This window comes from Cercospora kikuchii, assembly GCF_019650295.1.
Source record: "Cercospora kikuchii DNA, contig_00008, whole genome shotgun sequence".
Lineage (NCBI taxonomy): Eukaryota > Fungi > Ascomycota > Dothideomycetes > Mycosphaerellales > Mycosphaerellaceae > Cercospora > Cercospora kikuchii.
In genome coordinates, this window is record NW_025408589.1 from 416,991 (window position 1) to 434,948 (window position 17,958).

The window sequence follows — 17,958 nt, forward strand, 5'->3', positions numbered from 1 at the left end:
ATGGCGGACTCCGCGAAGAAGACGATTTACATCGACGAAGAGATCGGCCAAGACGTCGCAGAAACAGAGGGCACCGAGGCGAAGCCGTACAAATCGCTACAATTTGCATATGTTCAGCACACCGACTCCGCCGAGTACTTGGTGAAGAAGGCGGAGAAAGATGAAGCTCCATCATATAAGCCGGCGGCAAAGGCTGCAATGAAGAAGGCAGTCAACTATGCGGAAACACAAAAGAAGAAGGCGGCGAAGGAGCAGGAGCTAGCGATAAGAGAAAAGAAGCTCGAGGAAGAGCGGCAAAAGGTGTTGGAAGAGTCCAAGAAGGTTGTCATCACCGAAGACAAGAACTTGCCAAAGGCTACCAAGATCCACCTGGGGGAGACTCGGCCAGAAGTTGTCAAGCTGGGAAGCGGAGAGCGCTCGAAGGAGGTGGACTACAGCGCACCAAACAGAGGGACACGAGTACGAGTGATGGGTCGCGTGCATCGCGTGCGTGATCAAAAACAGGTCTTGTTCATCACTCTGCGGGACGGTCATGGCTATCTGCAATGTGTGCTCACAGGAGATCTTGTCAAAACATACGATGCACTCACTCTGACGCGCGAATCCAGTGTAGAAATCACTGGTGAAATGTGGGAAGTCCCACCTGGAGCACACGCGCCAGACAACCGCGAACTTCATGCCGACTACTGGAGAGTCATCGGCAAGGCCCCTGGCGGCGAAGATGCCATCACCAACGTGGTGCAAGCAAAGGGCGATCCGCAGACTCTGCTTGATCGACGGCATTTGGTGCTGCGTGGAGAGCAATCATCTGCGGTCATGTTCATTCGCGACGCCGTCGAGCACGCTTTCAACCTCAAATACCACGAACTCGGCTACGTCAAGGTGTCTCCTCCTGCATTGGTCCAGACACAAGTCGAAGGAGGCAGCACTCTGTTTGGCTTTGACTATTACCAGGAAAAGGCCTATCTGACGCAATCCTCGCAGCTGTACCTCGAGACAGCTATTCCATTCGCCGGCAACGTCTACTGCATAGAGAAATCGTTCCGTGCCGAGAAGTCGTTGACCCGCCGACACTTGTCCGAGTACACCCATGTTGAGGCTGAGCTTGACTTCATCACCTTCGATGATCTTCTGGAGCATCTTGAAGACGTCATTTGCGGTGTCATCGACATTGTGCTGGACAACCCACGCTATGCCAAGATGATCAAGGAGCTCAACCCAGAGTTCACCAAGCCAGAGCGCCCATTCAAGCGAATGAAGTATTCGGACGCGATCCAGTGGCTTATCGAACACGAGATTCCAAACGAGGACGGGGAGCCGCACAAGTTCGGTGACGACATTGCCGAAGCCGCAGAACGCAGGATGACGGACATTATCAACAAGCCCATCTTCCTTACGCACTTCCCGGTTGAGATCAAAGCGTTCTACATGCAAAAGGACCCCGAAGACAAGCGGGTTACCGAATCTGTCGACTGCTTGATGCCAGGTGTCGGCGAAATCGTCGGAGGGTAAGCACGTCTCCACCTTGATCTCTATCTCTTCCACTGACATTTCCTCTTTTAGTTCTATGCGTATGTGGGACTACGACGAGCTCATGGATGCCTACAAGCGCGAAGGCATCTCCCCAGACGCATACTACTGGTACACTGACCAACGCCGTTACGGCACTTCTCCTCACGGCGGCTACGGTCTAGGACTCGAGCGTTTCCTCGCCTGGCTTTGCAAGCAGCACACCGTTCGCGACACATGCTTGTACCCACGATACATGGGTCGTTGCAAACCCTAGACAGCCTTTGTTGCTACAAAATAAGGTTCTTCAAGCCCTCTTTACTTCCAGGGTCAAACGCTGAAGCTTTCTTGGCTGGTACTTGAGTCCTGATGCCTGGCCTAGTCTGGTCTGGTCTCCAAACTCTATACCCCTGAAGATCAGTGCGCTTTGAGAATGTTCGTGATCATGGGAATTAAGCTTGTATTGTGGAACAAGCAAGTCGAAGAGAACATTATACTAATCACATCATGGGACCTTTCGACTTCACCCGATGTCTATGTTCGGCAGTTCAGGCCTTGCGGATCAGAATGAGTTTCGGGTTATTTGCTGAGCATGTGCTGAACGTCGCTCGATAAGCTGATTCTGATGTGATTCTGACGCAACGCAATAAATCTGTCGCCGACGACACTAATGGTGCAGATGGGGCTATTCGAGCCGGACACGATCAAAGCGAGCCAGCGACATCCAATTCAGTCTTCACAACACAGATAGCAGAAAAAAAAATGCGAAACGAGCAGATAAGATGTCCACATGATTCGCAAAGAAGCATAAGCAGCTTGTTATTGTTCTTCACACCATGATCCCATTCGCAATGCTTCATATATCAGACACTTACACAGATACAGAGAGACACAAGCAGAAAACTTCTCACGCTGGAGGCCTCAAGCCAGCTTTCCACTTCGGCCTCGGGATTTCATCTCGAAACTCCTTGCCTTTCTTTTCCCCCATCGCCAATACTTACTCGAATGACGAGACACAAATGCAAATTGAGGACACCCATCAACCGTCTCTATATGTGACTGGGGACAGTGATATGATTCCATCTAGTAGTGCACAGCCTTTCCATGTGTCGCCATCGCAGCCTCCTTGAACGCCTCCGCAAGCGTAGGGTGAGCGTGACATGTTCGGGCGACATCCTCTGAGCTCGCACCGTACTCCAACGCCAACGTCCCCTCGGCGATCATCTCTCCCGCATTCGGCCCGACAATGTGAATACCCAAGATGCGGTCCGTCTCGGCGTCTGCCAAGAATTTCACGAGGCCATCAGTGTCGAGGTTTGTCTTCGCGCGAGAGTTGGCGCTGAAGGGAAAGGTGCCGACTTTGTAGTTGACTTTGGCCTCTTTGAGCTCGGCTTCGTTTTGGCCGACCCATGCGACTTCGGGGTGAGTGTACATGACGGATGGGATGGCGTTGTAGTTGACGTGGCCGTAGTTCTTGGTGATGAATTCGATGGCTGCAACGGCTTCCTCCTCAGCCTTGTGGGCAAGCATGGGTCCGAATGTGCAGTCGCCGATGACGCGGATGTGTGGGATCTTGGTGCGGTATTCGCTGTCGATGACGAGGCGGCCGCGGTTGTCAGTCTCGAGGCCGATGCTTTCGAGGTTGAGACCAGAGGTATATGGGCGACGGCCAATGGCCACAAGGACAACGTCGGCGTCAAGTGTCTCCTCCTTTCCGCCCTTGGCAGCCTCTGTCTTGATCTTGATGATGTCCGAGCTGTCGTCTCCCTCGACGACCTTGGTGTTGAGCTTGAACTTCAAGCCCTGCTTGGCCAGGGTCTTCTGAATGTTCTTGCTGATCTCGGTGTCCATACCTGGGCCACCGATCTGGCCCAAAAACTCCACCACAGTCACCTCGGAGCCCAGTCGTGACCAGACAGATGCCATTTCCAGACCAATGATACCGCCGCCAATCACAACCATCTTCTTTGGCACCTCCTGCAGCGCAATGGCGCCTGTCGATGTAATGACACGCTTCTCGTCAATGGTCAGGCCAGGGAATGGGGTGCTCTCAGATCCGGTCGCAATGATGATGTTCTTCGCCCGCACGCTGGTCTCGCCACCATCGACCAGGTTGACGGCCACAGTGTGCTCGTCCGCAAAGGCGCCCGTTCCCTTGATGTATTCCACTCCATTCTTCTTGAACAGGTATTCGATACCCTTTGTCAGGCCTGACACCGAAGTCTCCTTCGCCTTCATCATCTGCGCCAAGTTGAGCTTGACATCGCCGACCTCGATACCGCGGTTCTTCGTGTCGTGGAGGATTTGGTGGTAGAGATGCGAGTTGTTGAGGAGAGATTTCGAGGGAATGCAGCCTACGTTGAGACATGTCCCGCCGAGAGCTCCGCGCTTTTCTATGCATGCGACCTGTGCAACCCGAGTCGTCAGAGTGTGTTCCTTCGCATCCGTTCGGTGCTATGTGCTTACCTTCAGACCTTCTTGGCCGGCCTTGATGGCGGCAACATATCCCGCAACGCCACCGCCGATGATGACGAGGTCCTTCTCCTCTGTATAGTATTAGCTGTCATGATCACAGCGCTCTTGACGCCAAGATCTCTCGTACCAGCAGGTGTGGCATATCCTCTCCGTTGTAATAATTGTGACTGCAGCAAGGATGTGCTTTGCGGCGATACTCGTAGGGCTGAGCTTTGGGTGGCAGTTCGGAGGGCAGCGCGCATGGGCGCACGGGGCAGCACGGCCTTGAACATGATTGCGCCGGGGACAACAGAAGACGGCGGCGGAGAGGGACGGCGGAGGGGCGGTGTGAGGTGGTGTGGTGGTGATGTTGTCGTTGAGTCTTGAAAGTGTTTGGATGTCGAGAGCTTCTCGCCAACCGGAGCAAAGCGAAAGCGATTGGGGAAGGACATGCCGGTCGGCGGCTCTCCTCCGAAAGCCTCCGTCCTCACTGCCTTCCTCCAAGGCCGCTCCTATCCGATCGCTACATACACAACGCCTCACCATTAGAGACATCATCAATTCACTTCTACGCGTGCATCACCGCCCCGCGCTCAGTCGTACACTATCTCAGCATGCCCGGTCACCACTCCGTTGCATAGCGCCCGCACCTCCAGCGATCCACTCTTGGCCCCGAAATCGACCTGGATTTCGAACGATAGACGGTAGTAGCGGCTGCCAACGATGCCAAACTCACGCCTCGTAGGCAGCTTGGAAACATTGACGCTGCTGTAGTCGATGTGAATATTGCCCGCCGACTCCAGGACTATCGCCGCGTTAGCGCCCGACCTGCCTAGGACACGCGTCGAACATACCTGAACGATTGAGGCGGTGCGGTGGGGTGTCTTCGCTGCAACTGTACAGCTGCCAATCCGCTGTCATATTGGTCTCTTTCAACCTATTGTAAAGATCGATATAATGCGAATGAGAGGTCGCCTCGGTGATCACGTCTCCCTGATCTTCGTCAGCTTTGGCCCATGAGCCTCCGCAATTACTGACCTTCGCCGCAAGCCAAAGCATTTGGTTTCGACACATCTTTTGGCCATCGTATGGTCTGAAATAGGCATCCTCAGCGGGGTCTATCCCTTCCTCGAAGGGTCGGTTTATCGTGAAGCCATAATGGCGTCGACATCGCCTCTTGCGTGGTGCTATGCCCACGAGGCCGCGTAACGCGGCCCCTCTCACGATCGCAGCTTGCCTGTATGTCACAAGTCAGTCAAAGCCAGCTTAGATGAGGGTACGAACATCGCTCACGGGTGTTCGGGGCAGAAGGCGCGTATCTTGAAGCCCTCACACCAGGACTTCAGGCGCGAGAAGAGATAATTTGAGTCTCCGAAGCCTCCTACCAGTACAATTCGCTACGAGTAAGGTGAGCTGGTGGCATTCATGCACTTGCCCGGATATACTCACGTCAAGCTTCTGCCCGTTCTTCTCAATATCGCGCTTCTGGGCCTCAACGAGCCTGACAATTTCGCCAACCGTTGGCTCGAACACAATTTTCAGATCTTCTCTACTCCACGATCAGCAGGGAACCCTCTTTGAAACACTAACGCCACCAACTTTGTGAGCCGGACCATACCCTCCTCTTCGTCGTACCATTTCGATTCGGTGACGCCTTTCAGATTGAGTGGGCCTAGAGTATGGGTACGATCGTCTCCGACGTCACCGAATTGACGCTTCACAATCTCCCACTTATTCATGAAGTTACTCCCGGGTCCTTTGCGATGGACGCCGATGCTGTCCCACGCATCGCCAAAGCGCTTACTCATGAGTTGTTGCAGACTACGATCGATAGAGGTAGCGCCACATTTACCACCAATACCAACGCAAACCTCAGAAAACATGGGAGTCGGCTCTATCTGGTCGATGGTGTAGCTCGTTATGTCCACCGTTCCTCCTGTACAAAATGGACAAGTCAGCTTACATCACAATTGCTGAGATCTACGTACGCACCTCCACAGTCGCAGATCAGAATCGTTTCGCCAATCTACAACATGTCAACTCCAGCGAAGCAGTTCCACTTCAGCTACAACATACCTTGGGCTTGTTCAGAGCCTCTGGACGCACGATGTTCTTGAGGACAGCTACAGCCGCTGCTTCTGGTTCCGGGATCAGGCTAATCGAGTCGCCTGGGCGAGCTCCAAAACCAGCCTCTTTCGCAGCGGCTTTTGTAGCATTCTGGGCCTGGTCGGACCATACCGCGGGCACAGTGAGCCAGCAGTCCATTGGAGTTGAGTCGAATATTCCCTTCCCATACTCTCGGATCAACTTGTTCTCCATGTGCGCATAGAGGCCCTTCAAGAAATCTGCTGCCACGCCTTGCGCGTCTCGATTGTTCGGCAGACGCAAACGACCCTCGTCGATCGCAGCGCGAATGCTGGGATCATCGTACTGTGAATTCTTCGTCTCAGAGTCCAGCAGAAGTTTTGTCCAAGAACACGAGATCATGCCCGGCTCTACCTGGTATCCCCACAGATTCTGGTTCAAAGCGGCTTTGCGATTCTCGGAAGCATATGCAATTCGTGTTGGGGTCTTCCACTCTCCGTCCTTGCCAGGCCACGTTCTGATGACGTGAATGTCTTCGAGGCTTGCTTTGTCTGTCGTTACGAAGCTCACACCTGTTTATCGTTAGTCGCGGCTTGCGTAGGCGAACCCTTGAATGCCGTGCACTTGCCGGAATAAGTTGTTCCATAGTCCACACCGACGATAAGTCTATGGCGTGTCATGTTGCCTCGGTCGGTGTCTGGGCATTCGGCGCGGGGATTTGAGACCAAAAAGTCTGAAGGATACTGATATCACGATGTTACAGAACTCCCATTGAGTTCTTGAGACCAACAAACAAGGTCACGCTACTCACACCCGGCATCGCCTCGAGTTGGTGGCTTCTAAGCTCGAAAGGCTGAAAAATCACAATTAGCGCGTCTCCAACACAAGCCGGCCGGCCAGCTCCGCAGGTGCTACAACAGATTTCGGGACCGCTCGTGAGGTTGCTGGATTGCTGCGGATCGAAGGATGCATGGCCACGCAAGCCATGCGAACTGCTGCCTCTGCACGGCCAAATTGTGTGGCTCGCGTATTTGCACGCCTTCGATCTCGAGACTGCACGATTCCATCAGCAACATTGTGCACTGCGTGTAGCAATCGATCGCAATGTCCTTGTCTGGCGCGATAGAGAAGATCAAGAAGGCAACGGGAAATCTTAACCCGCCAGACGAGGAGCAGCATGATGGAGGGCGGCACCGACTCAAAGGCCAACACAATGTAAGTCTGCTGCAACGATGAATGAGTACTTCATGACGCTCAGAACAGAAGTATTCGGCGTCTGCCAATTCACGAGATGTATCTACGAGCCCCGGAGGGTACTCACAACCAGGTGCCGATGCAGGCCGTGCTCCTCCGACATGGCCGTCAACTTCGAGAAAAGACGCTGGCGGATCGAACAAGCTCCAGCGATACGCTCAACCCTATCAACAGCAAGGCATGTCATCTTCAAGCTACGGTCGCTCTGTCAGGATGCAGCACCAATTGACCTACTACCAGGTTAGTCGAATCAAATGTTCCAGCGAACTTGTGCTGAGAGATGATAATTATAGGACCATGAGTATCATCCGGCCGACCCTCGGGAAGTGATCGAAAACTTGCAGGAGACATTGAAAAGTCGACAGCAGGAAATTGAGGTCCTTGGTAACAAGAATGCAGCACTTGTGCGCGAGAATGAGAAACTTGGAGACGAGCTTCTCCTGCTTCAAGAGAGATCTTTCAGTTCCATGACTGATGCGAGGTTAATGCCACCCGATATCAATTCCATCAACGCCGAGATCACGAATGTTCGCGAGATGATAGGGAACTTCGCGAAAACATATGCTGCAGAATCACTGGCAAGCATTGCGATTGAGGCTGGAGACGCTCAGCTAGCATTCAGATCCTCACTGCAGCATGTGGTACGCTTCGGCGGAGATGGACCCAAGTCTGTCATCGAACTTTCGAAGATCAAACACGCACCTCGACTGCTTCTGACTGCCATCATCTCGCATCGCATACACAAGGACATCTTGACCAAGCCCTTCTTCTTCCTCGACGACGGGCTCGACCAAAGGTTTGAGGCGCTACGTCCGAAACCGAACTATGATATTCTGAAGCAACGAGCAAACTCTTCTGTGTCGCTGAACAAGATCTTCGAAGAGATCATGACTTGTTCGTCTTCTTCGACCTCTGAGTGTGCAGCTTGGTGCTAATTTCGCCTAGATGACGTTCAGCAAGCGCACAAATGGCGTTCTGACACTTTACGTCTCTTGCATCCGGCACACCTCGATGCGGAAAGCGCAAAGGCGCGCTTGCAAAAGTCCCATGCCGCAATAGACACAGTGGCGAAGTATCACGCTCGAATTCTTGATGAAGACATGATCATAAATCTTCTTCGTCCTTTGGAAACCTCAGTTCACTCACAATTCCTGCTTGAACTCACGCAAATCTACATCACTGCTGGCCGGCTCTCCATTCGACTCTGGTCACAACGCCCTGCAATCGCATGTCGTTTCCTGCCACAACTCGCTCATACACCATTCGACATCTCGTCCAGTATCTTACAGGCCCACGCGTTGTACAAGCTCGACGATCCTGAGGACCACAGTCTGGACGGAAAATTGACAAAGATCTTGGTGCATCCTGCAATGTTGACATGTGGGACGCATGAGGCTGAGCATTATGATAGGCAGCAGGTCTTGGCGAGGGCGGTGGTGTGGTTGGAGGGATGATGTCCGATACTGCAGACAGTGAAGGTATACTGACGTTGTTCGAGGCACTGTGACTCGAGCGTTGGTGGTCAGAATGCATAAGGCTGTAATGTGTTGTCTGGGATTGTCTCTTACATGAGGGACTCACAGCCTTGTAGGATCGAGCTTTCAGCTCGCTTACGATGGGATAGTCTTGAACCGACGCGAGCTGGTGACTGCTTTGGGCAGGTATCACACCGTAACGGGTGCGGTGCGCCCGTGTGACTTGAGCTCAGGCAGCAACCAACTGATATTGCAAATTGCAACAGACACATGAACATCCTCGCTGCACGCGACAAATCCTTTCCCCTTGGCGGAAGCTCGGCGACAATCACACAATTCGTGCAGTCAAGCCGCGATCTGCAGCTTTTGCATGCGATGCTGCGAGGACGGGATCTACCCGATATTGGCACCAACTACAGATCGCAACGCCCTACAGCATCGCTCAGCCTACTCCTGAAGGACGTGCTCGGCATAAATGCAAGAAGCTCAGCAATGAGAAATCTAAGTACATGTTGGTACTTCAGGGGCCGCCATAGCTGTACCCATGGCTTGATGCAATCCTTTATTGATACCAGGAAATTCAGCTGAGACGGGGTCATGGAACACGAAGGTCTCGCAACGCAGTTACGAGATTGGGACTCCTGAGCCGCCCTTAAGCAGGGTGCTCGAAGACGTATATCTCGATCGATTCGGACTTCAAAGGCCAGTTCCACTTTCATTGTCACAATCGAAGAACAGCTATCATGGTATCTGGATCAAAAGCTCCCATCCGCATTGCGGTCATGGGTGTCACGGGCTCTGGAAAGAGCACATTTATTCAGCGAGCAAGCCAAGCAGATGTCGGGATCGGGCATAGTCTCTCTTCGTGTAGGCCTCTAACACTCTGGCCAGCCATTCTTGTGATCGGCTACTGATCAACTGCCTAGACACTGCCGATGTTGCGCCATACGACTTTGAGCTCGACGGACATCAAGTGACGCTGATCGATACACCTGGGTTCAACGATACAGTCCGCAGCGAGGCAGAAGTTCTGACTGCGATCGCGAACTACATGGATTTTACCTATCGCAACCCACCACATCTCAAGCTCAGTGGTATCATCTATCTGCAGTCAATTCAAGATCCGCGGATGTACGGCTCTTCGCTTCGCAACCTGAAGATGTTCAAAGACCTCTGCGGAGAATCGCCTATGAAGAACGTAGTCCTCGCCACGAATCGTTGGGAGGATGCCCGCGTCACTGGGCAAGAACAACAAGCCCGTGACAAAGAAGTCGAACTTCGCACCAGGACCGAGTTCTGGCAACCGCTCCTCAAACGCGGCGCCCAGATGATGCGATGCGAAGACGACAGAGAATCTGCCCTCTCCATCGTCCGCCGCTTTATTGACAACCGTCCCGAAGTCTTGCAAATCCAAACTGAACTGGTCGAACAATCCAAACCTCTCATCGAAACCAAAGCCGGCACAACCGTCAACGAAGAAGCCCTCCGCGTCGAAAAGAAGTACCAAGCTGAACTCAACCAAATCCGCAAAGAAATGGACGAAGCTCGCGCCGCTGCCGACCTCGAAGTCCAAGAAGCGCTCGAACTTTCCAGGAAAGAATACGAACGTAAACTTGACAAAGTTCGCGACGAACAAGAACTTCTTCGCTACGAACGAAGGAATGACGCTAGGAGAATGCAGAGTGAAATTGATGATTTGAAAGCTGGCCTAGGTAAACAGAAACAGTTGGATTTTGACGATACGGCTAAGACGTTGCTGGCTAATCAAAATCGTCTTAGAGATGAGCAGCGGAAGATTGTAAACGCGGAAATTGAGGCAATGAAGAAGAAGCCGAAAGATAAGAGGAATGGAACGACGTTGGTGATGAAGTTGGTGAAGAGTGTGGGTAGCTTTGCGTTGAGTTCGATGGGGATTCCGATGGGTTTGGTTGGGCCGGTGTTTTCGTTTTTGGTGGGTGGTCGAGGGTCGAGTGATTAGTGTTGAGGAAGAGATGGATGTGGTGGGAGATTGAATACAAGGCTCTTCAGATGACGCCTTTTCGATTCTCCGTTTCTCGTCAAATCAAATGAAGTCTACATCTACGTTCTCTGCTACTGAGTGCTCCGACACGAATGTCCCGTTGTAACACCGTAATGCTCGATCTACGCAACTCACTTTTTTCTAAGTACAGCATATCATGAACAGAAAGGTGTCATTAAAACGAGAATTTTGAACCTTGACCTCTAGGGAATGCGGGCGAACCCGACCCAATCACCCATACGGGAAGTCAGCGAGGTTTACAAAATGGACACGACTTTGTGGACCAACAGCCGTTCTGGCTAGCATGAAATAGACGTGATCGAACTGATCACAATAGGAGGTAGTCGTCGTACTTTCTCTGCTCGTTCTGACTAGCTCAAAAGGCATCGCGACTCCGATTAACTAGTTCCCAAGCCTATGAGCACCTTGCTCCGTCGCCAGCAAACCAACAATCATTCGATTGCTCAGTACATGCTCCACTCTGCCGCGGTGACTCAGTATTAGCAAGTTTAATATCTCCTTCTAGTCAAGTGAGAAGACGCACCGAGCACGGTCGATTTGGGACATTATTGAACGGAGTACATTCTCCATTTCCGCCTCCTTCGCCTATGAAACAGAGCTTTTTGTTGCTGTCAGTAGCTTGATCTCACGGTGCCTGGGCCTTTGGGACACATGCCCCATCTTGTGCGCAAGCGACAGAAATGTATGCGACAAATAAGAAGAGGAGATTCATGTTGGCTTTTAGCAGGTTCAAGTATTTGTGAATGTGAGTGATCGGAGATTGTTCTAGCTGGGCTGGTGGGCAGCTTTTGTAGAGGCGACAAGATGTTTCACGTTAGTGTGACACTACTTGCTAGAGGCCTTTCGGAGACATGTTCTGGCTTATGTCAATGTGCGCTATCTCCCGCAACGGTACCCTGGCTTCCGAGTGTTGTGACAGGAGAGTGTCTTTGCAGATACCCGAATAGAGCTCATTGTTCATAGAAAGTCGCCGAAGAGGGTCTATCTGGCTCCATTTCACCTCACAGCGTCGTGAAAGCACATATGTAACAGATGTTTGATTTGATGAAATTACCCGGGTCCACCGAAATTATCTGCTTGTTGACTCACAATCGCCTTATCGCGTTACCTAAGACGCCAGAAGGAATTCGCCGAATAGGCTTTTGACGGCAAGAACCATGCAGGGAACGAGATCCAGGTACGGTTATCGTTGACTAGAAGCGGCTGATTAGTTGCACAAAGCTATAGCGATTGGAACCATCAGTAATCATAAAGACTCACATGATCCAAAGGTTTCCGATCTAACCGAGGACTTCCAAGGATATGAAAGCCGGCTTCCGTGAGCTAACGGCTGGCGGGACTTCATGTCAGTAGAATCGTGTGTGTTGTTGACCTTTGAAGATGGTGAAGTAAAGATCCGTACGGCGTCTGACACAAAGGTCCATGGACCATTTTGTGTCTGCGGACATGTACTATCTGAAGAGCCTGGCATATTACGCCTATAAAGATATGTATAGTGAATACGGAAGCGAAATTACCGCACTTACTTCTCTCATGTCAACTCGTGAGAGGTCCCAAAATTCACTCGCAGGCCATACCTTCTGCCGGACGTATTACTTGCGGATGTTTTCGCACTTTCGTAGCAATTGCCTCTTAAACTTTGTCGGGTCCCCGAGTTGTTGCATGCGTTTCTTGAGGCGTGTCGCCTGGTTTCCCATCTAGTAGATATGATGCGTGGGGTGACAATGTATTCGGGAGGGACTAGATGCAAGCTCTTTCTTTTCTTCGGGCCCTGTATCGTCTCCTTCGTTCAAGATGGCGGATCAGGATCTTCCGGACAGAGTTCACATTCTGCCACCTGCTGCCTCTTGTACAGAGCGGTCATAGCGGTTATCGTTTCTACTCGACAGTGCGGACTCTGATTGCGCCGTGTTCGCCTCAGAGCTGAAACAGAGTCGAGCTCCAGATGAAAAATGTTTTTCAACGAGAAGCGAGACCAGTGAAGCAGGAGCTTATGAAGCAAGCGCCAGAGCCGCATTACGACCGAGGCTATGAACTATGGGTCAAGCTGACGGTTATTAGGGGAAAGCGGACTGACTCCAATGTTATCAGAAATGGAAGGCATCTGGAAAGCTCCAACGATTAGCTTTGAGGGGCGTCTTGGTGCCATGGAGTTGCAAGTCCTGCCTGAGCATCGATCATACTCCCGACGTGGCCACTGCGCACCACTAACACGACTGCCTCAGACTCAGATGAACTCAGACAATCTGCAAGGACTCGAACACCAACTCGGTCTCCTTAATCGCATCTCCTCCCATGAGACCATGCACATATGCCTCGCCAACAATCGTGAATGTCGCTTCAGCGCCAGCAACTGGTCTGATCAAGAACGGCACATCAGCGCCTGCGATCAAGTAGACTAAATCGCCGGCTTGGGCACCCTCTGAGCTAATGCCCAAGAACCCGTTCGTGGAAGTGAAGATCCGTCGTCCTTCGTAGACTTTCTTGAACAAATCTCCGAAGACGCTGATCGGTTCGTAAATGTCGTCGCTTCGACCGACTGCGCCAAACACTTCATTCCACACATTCGCGTCTTTCGCGTTATCGGCACCCCAGATGCTCTGGGAAAGGGAGGATATGATGCGCTTCAATGACATATACTGGACATCTTCCACTTCGAGCAATACGTCGTTCGCGTCATTGACGTCGAGGAAATGCGTGACTCGTTCTTCCATGTGTGGCAAGTCTTGGATCTGCGACACTATCCACGGCTTTTGGGCTGAACTGGAGCTATCTCGCTTCCACGCCAGGTAAGACTTCATCATGAGATATATAAACGCAAAGTAATGGAAGAATCGAGATTCCCATACCGCATCGCTTTCTTTGCTTGCCGCATGAGCGCCGCCGAGAAGGGTTTTCCAAAATGCAGTCATGGTTCGTTCGCCGGTGGGTTTGTAGGTGGTGCCCAGGTCATCGAGCAATGCGAACATCATTCCGAAGCGCTCTTGTGCAGCTGTCGTCGAGGTAACCATCTTGGATGCCAGTACCGAGTTGTACGCCATTTCCTCAACGCTATTCCAATTAATCCAGCTCCAAATTGACTCTCCAATCTTGTCCACGCTGTCCCATTTCGCACCTTTCAGGCGGACTGTCTTGCCTTCGATATTGTAGTCATTTGCTGCGGAATGAAATGGCGCAGAGAATTGCAAGCATCGACAAATTCGCAATGCTCTTGGCCGTAGCTCTGTACTGAGATCGGGCACCCAAGATGGCAAGCCTTCAACGTTCGAATACGCGCCGCCCACTAGTGAAAGTCCATCAATGCCTATCTCAGGCCACAATCGTTCGGCCGCGAATGCGTAGTAGATTTCCGAGGTCGGCGACGAGTATGACACTGACTCCGGTGCGCCGCCACGCAAGAGCGCGGCCCCTGCAAACACTTTGTCTTTGGGCACTGTGGCAGCCCTTGCCCTAGCCCTAATGAGATACTGCTCGGCCGTATAGCGTTTGCCGTTCTGGTAATGAACACGCTCTTCGAATAGACCCACCCTCTGCTCGATTGAGCTCTTCAAGTGTTCGAATGCTTGATTCCAGCCAGCATGAACTGCGAGAGTATTTGTTTCAAAGAATGTTATACATTGACCAGCGGCCCGCACGAGCATTGCAGGACTCACTTCTCGATTCCCCATCATGATGCGAAATTGCTTCGAGAGAAGGAATTCTTGCAGTGTCCAAATCCGCTTGAACCACTCTTTTTGGAAAACGCGCATTGTTGCCATCCAGCGAGCATTCTGCAACGAAGAGCCCGAGATGGAGGCCAGGAGCTCGAAAGAGGTGTTGATCTTGTTCAGCAGCGAGGCTGAGGCAGCAGGGACTGACGATCGCGTTTTCTCTGCTGTGGCGTGAGGAGTGGGATCATCGGTCAGCGTTTCCATAAAATCGGGTGCAAAGCTCCTCGTCCGATTCAGCGCGCCGAGCCATATGACCACGGCAGAAGCAGACGTGTAAATCTGGGTCATGATTTTGAGTTGGGAGATTTTCTCTGTGGCATCTTGCTGATTGATGCAGATCTGATCAGCCCAGATGGGCAACTCCAGGTTCATGCCTCGAAATTCCAATAGTGCTTGATATAAATTCATGGTGATGTGCACTGACGGTGAGCGGTCAGCGACATTTCCGACAGCCATTGGTTGTGTAATTCAAAGATGAGCTCACAGGTCTTTCCATTGCACAGGATGGGCCGCTCTTCATGCTTCTGGTCGTCGACATATGCTAGCTTTGTCAGGCTGTACGTGGGGTTGAGGTTCCACGAGTACGAAAGCGCTTCATATATTGGCCGATCATCGAGATTGGCCTCGAACAATTCGACCGCGAGTACGTCGGCGAGGGAGGCAGGGCGTATGCGCAGTAATCGAAAGCATCTTTGTCCAACGAGAGGGATGTATGTAAACGCTTCGGAGAACTTGATCTGTAGAAGTATGCGATCAGAGACCCTCTCGCCCTGCAATATCGCAACCTTGGCTCACGTTGCGCTCGGCGCGCCCCAGCAGATAGTCCCTGCCACCGATACTCAGTGTCTTCGCACTGATCCGGTTGAACTTGTTCTTCAGCAGATCCGATGTCAACATCTTCGTTCCCAGCGCAGACACGCACCAAGTTCGAAGTCGCATCCATTGGGGCGTCCACAGCTGAATATGTAGTAGCCACCCCGCTGCCCCACCAGCAGCTGCGTGGTGAATCCTGCCGTCTCTGAGACGTAACTTTCCGTCGAAGCTTGATCAGCGCGTGCTCTGGGCGCTTGAAGCGACGAGGACGTAAGCATAGTCTAAGACGTGAACACCGGTGTCCAAGTGGGCCAGAGCTTCGCTCTATCTCCTTCTCAGACCCATCGGATTGAGAATGTGTGCGGCTGTTGAGGCCTCAAGCAGAAAGAACCCACAAATTCTCGGCCAATCACAGCCTACCCACATCTACCCTCTCAGTGATTTCACCTGCCCGGGATCTGCTATCCTGAAGGTACTTGTATTGTGTTCGGATGCCACAATCTTTCCAGAGCCTCGTGCTTTCCGCTCCTCTCGAAGGTTCCATCGTATATGCGACCATACTGAACTGGCTTCGTGCCGGCCGACTTCACCATTTCTTCGGCCGAGGAATTAGAATTCTCCTCCGCAAGCAATGGGGAACTGAAAGCCTTTGCTATTTCGACAGGACTGAATGTGACTTCACGTCCGAGGTGCCTATGTTTTCAGTGTCAGTGAGTGGGACCAGCAGGGGTGCATGTGATGCGACTGACCAATAGCCATGGAAAGTGACTAACACCACGCCAAGAGACATTGTGCTTATAGCTACTGCAATCCCGAGAAAGTCGTAGTGCGAGATGTAAATGCTAGCCTTACGAACCTGCGTAGCGCTTTTTACGCTCTCGATCATCGATGAATTTCCTTGCGCTAGTGCGGTGCGGAACATCAACTCTCTTGCTTGATTGAGCAAATAAATAGTCGGATCGGTGATTTTTACGTGAGAAGCATTCCAGGAAGGGTTGGACCAGACGTCATCAAGGCCCGCAAATTGCGGTCCGACGGAACCTGTGCTTGCAAGATCGTAGCCAGCAGCTAAAAGGGCAGTCAGTGACAGCATGGCCAAGGTACCTTGGTCGCTTACCTCCAGCGAAGGCAATGTTCATGTTCGCATTGAATCTGGTACTCAACGCAAATGCGTAGCCGCCAACCTCAGAAATATGGCCGAAAGTAGTTGCCGTTGGATAAGGATTGAGCGACAGTACAACATCATCGAAGATGGAAGTGTTCGCCGAGAGCAAGATTGTTGAGCTGTTTCCGTCTATAGTTATAGGATACTCCACGGTTGCCGTTTGTAGGGAGCACTTTTTGACCACAAGTTCGCCCGCTGTTGCGGAGGTGTCTTTGAATTTAAGGTACAGCGAAATATTGCCGGGAGAAAACGAATCCCAGGAAAAGGTGCTTACAAACACGTCTGTCTGGTTGGGATTTCGTTGGATCTTGCCGTCGGCACCGATGACTTCCATGCTCAGGTTGTATACCACGCTGGCAGTGGAGCAATTGACCGCAATACCTGCTCCTGGCAGGCGACCTGTGCACGTTGCATCTCCAGGGCAACCTGTGCTGTTCGCGACGATGGACTCTCCGCCGTAATAGGCCTGTTTACATTCAGCAAATGGACAATTGAATGTTGGAAATTAGCATTACCTGCACGACGTCCTTAAAGGGCTGACTGAAGAGTGCTACCTTGAAAGCACGTCCAAAGACCACGCCCGTGCCATCGCGGAGCGAACGAGTGATGGGTATCTGTAAATTCGCCTGGGAAGGAAGAGACTTTGAGCCAACAGTCGATGAACGCTGTAGTAGCGGGCCGTTGATTGGTGTCAACGTCACAAACAGGGTTGCGAATGCAATGAAATTGAAATGTTTTCCGGCAGTAAGCGCTGCCCAGGCTGCTGTGCCCTGAGCATGGTATCGATGAAGATCGCCCAGAACGGTGCCTTCTTTAATTGCTTTGTTCCACCATGTAAGCTGAGAAAGAAGCAGTCAGCTAAGCATACAAAGCAATAGCGGAACTACTCGGCCTACCGTAACCCCTTGAGCGAAAGCAGCAGCGAGTAGAAAGTTGCTAATCGTGTAGGATATGGTCAGGTACACAGCTGGCGAATATTTCCAGTCGGATATGAGAGCCTGATCAGAGACGATGAGAATTGTGATGGCCGCGCAGATACCCAGCACGACGCCCACGAGCTGAATTACTCCAAGAACAGGAAATTGTCGCAATGCACCTGGTCTCCAGGCATGAGAAGTCCCGAGTTGAGAGTATCGAATTGTGTTCTCTGAGAGCGACATACTTGCTTCTGGAATTTCCAAGGGACTGATGAGCGTTGTTCGACAGAAAGGATTGAGTTCCAATAGTAGAAGATGTGACCTTGAACCGAAGCCGGTCATGTTACACAACCAAGCCACGATCTGCAGCTCATGAGAGCTAATCTAGGATGCGAGGCTGAGCAACTCGTGCAGCTGCCCGTCATGTTGTGGTACGGGGAACTCACTTCGGTTTGAGGGAAACGTTCGACCGGTCAAGAGCCTATGCAATCATATTTCGGAACCGTGATGTGGACGTGTTTCACATCCATGCAAC

General features: G+C 51.8%; 7 protein-coding genes across 7 annotated transcripts; 3 read left to right on the forward strand and 4 right to left on the reverse strand.

Annotated features, from left to right (window-relative positions):
- Positions 1-1,786, forward strand: CKM354_001134800 (asparagine--tRNA ligase DED81; the record flags this gene model as incomplete). The annotated part of the gene is made up of 2 exons (XM_044806832.1): positions 1-1,508; positions 1,564-1,786. 2 exons carry the CDS (start codon positions 1-3, stop codon positions 1,784-1,786), a joined length of 1,731 nt encoding a protein of 576 aa, XP_044662767.1.
- An 806-nt stretch (positions 1,787-2,592) lies between these two features.
- CKM354_001134900 (dihydrolipoyl dehydrogenase) lies at positions 2,593-4,256 on the reverse strand (the record flags this gene model as incomplete). The annotated part of the gene is made up of 3 exons (XM_044806833.1): positions 2,593-3,915; positions 3,976-4,055; positions 4,112-4,256. The coding sequence occupies 3 exons, from the start codon at positions 4,254-4,256 to the stop codon at positions 2,593-2,595; spliced, it is 1,548 nt and encodes a 515-aa protein (XP_044662768.1).
- Positions 4,257-4,556: 300 nt separating this feature from the next.
- CKM354_001135000 (uncharacterized protein) lies at positions 4,557-6,728 on the reverse strand (the record flags this gene model as incomplete). The annotated part of the gene is made up of 9 exons (XM_044806834.1): positions 4,557-4,768; positions 4,818-4,956; positions 5,002-5,200; positions 5,257-5,360; positions 5,413-5,512; positions 5,563-5,899; positions 5,956-5,989; positions 6,040-6,620; positions 6,677-6,728. The coding sequence occupies 9 exons, from the start codon at positions 6,726-6,728 to the stop codon at positions 4,557-4,559; spliced, it is 1,758 nt and encodes a 585-aa protein (XP_044662769.1).
- A 424-nt stretch (positions 6,729-7,152) lies between these two features.
- Positions 7,153-8,756, forward strand: CKM354_001135100 (uncharacterized protein; the record flags this gene model as incomplete). Its single annotated transcript, XM_044806835.1, has 4 exons — positions 7,153-7,263; positions 7,312-7,542; positions 7,596-8,196; positions 8,248-8,756. The coding sequence occupies 4 exons, from the start codon at positions 7,153-7,155 to the stop codon at positions 8,754-8,756; spliced, it is 1,452 nt and encodes a 483-aa protein (XP_044662770.1).
- A 764-nt stretch (positions 8,757-9,520) lies between these two features.
- Positions 9,521-10,755, forward strand: CKM354_001135200 (uncharacterized protein; the record flags this gene model as incomplete). Its single annotated transcript, XM_044806836.1, has 2 exons — positions 9,521-9,644; positions 9,704-10,755. The coding sequence occupies 2 exons, from the start codon at positions 9,521-9,523 to the stop codon at positions 10,753-10,755; spliced, it is 1,176 nt and encodes a 391-aa protein (XP_044662771.1).
- Positions 10,756-13,055: 2,300 nt separating this feature from the next.
- CKM354_001135300 (uncharacterized protein) lies at positions 13,056-15,425 on the reverse strand (the record flags this gene model as incomplete). Its single annotated transcript, XM_044806837.1, has 3 exons — positions 13,056-14,947; positions 15,013-15,265; positions 15,324-15,425. The coding sequence occupies 3 exons, from the start codon at positions 15,423-15,425 to the stop codon at positions 13,056-13,058; spliced, it is 2,247 nt and encodes a 748-aa protein (XP_044662772.1).
- Positions 15,426-15,767: 342 nt separating this feature from the next.
- On the reverse strand, positions 15,768-17,666 carry CKM354_001135400 (uncharacterized protein; the record flags this gene model as incomplete). The annotated part of the gene is made up of 6 exons (XM_044806838.1): positions 15,768-15,807; positions 15,903-16,034; positions 16,091-16,409; positions 16,459-16,972; positions 17,022-17,345; positions 17,403-17,666. The coding sequence occupies 6 exons, from the start codon at positions 17,664-17,666 to the stop codon at positions 15,768-15,770; spliced, it is 1,593 nt and encodes a 530-aa protein (XP_044662773.1).
- Between the last annotated feature and the right edge of the window lie 292 nt (positions 17,667-17,958).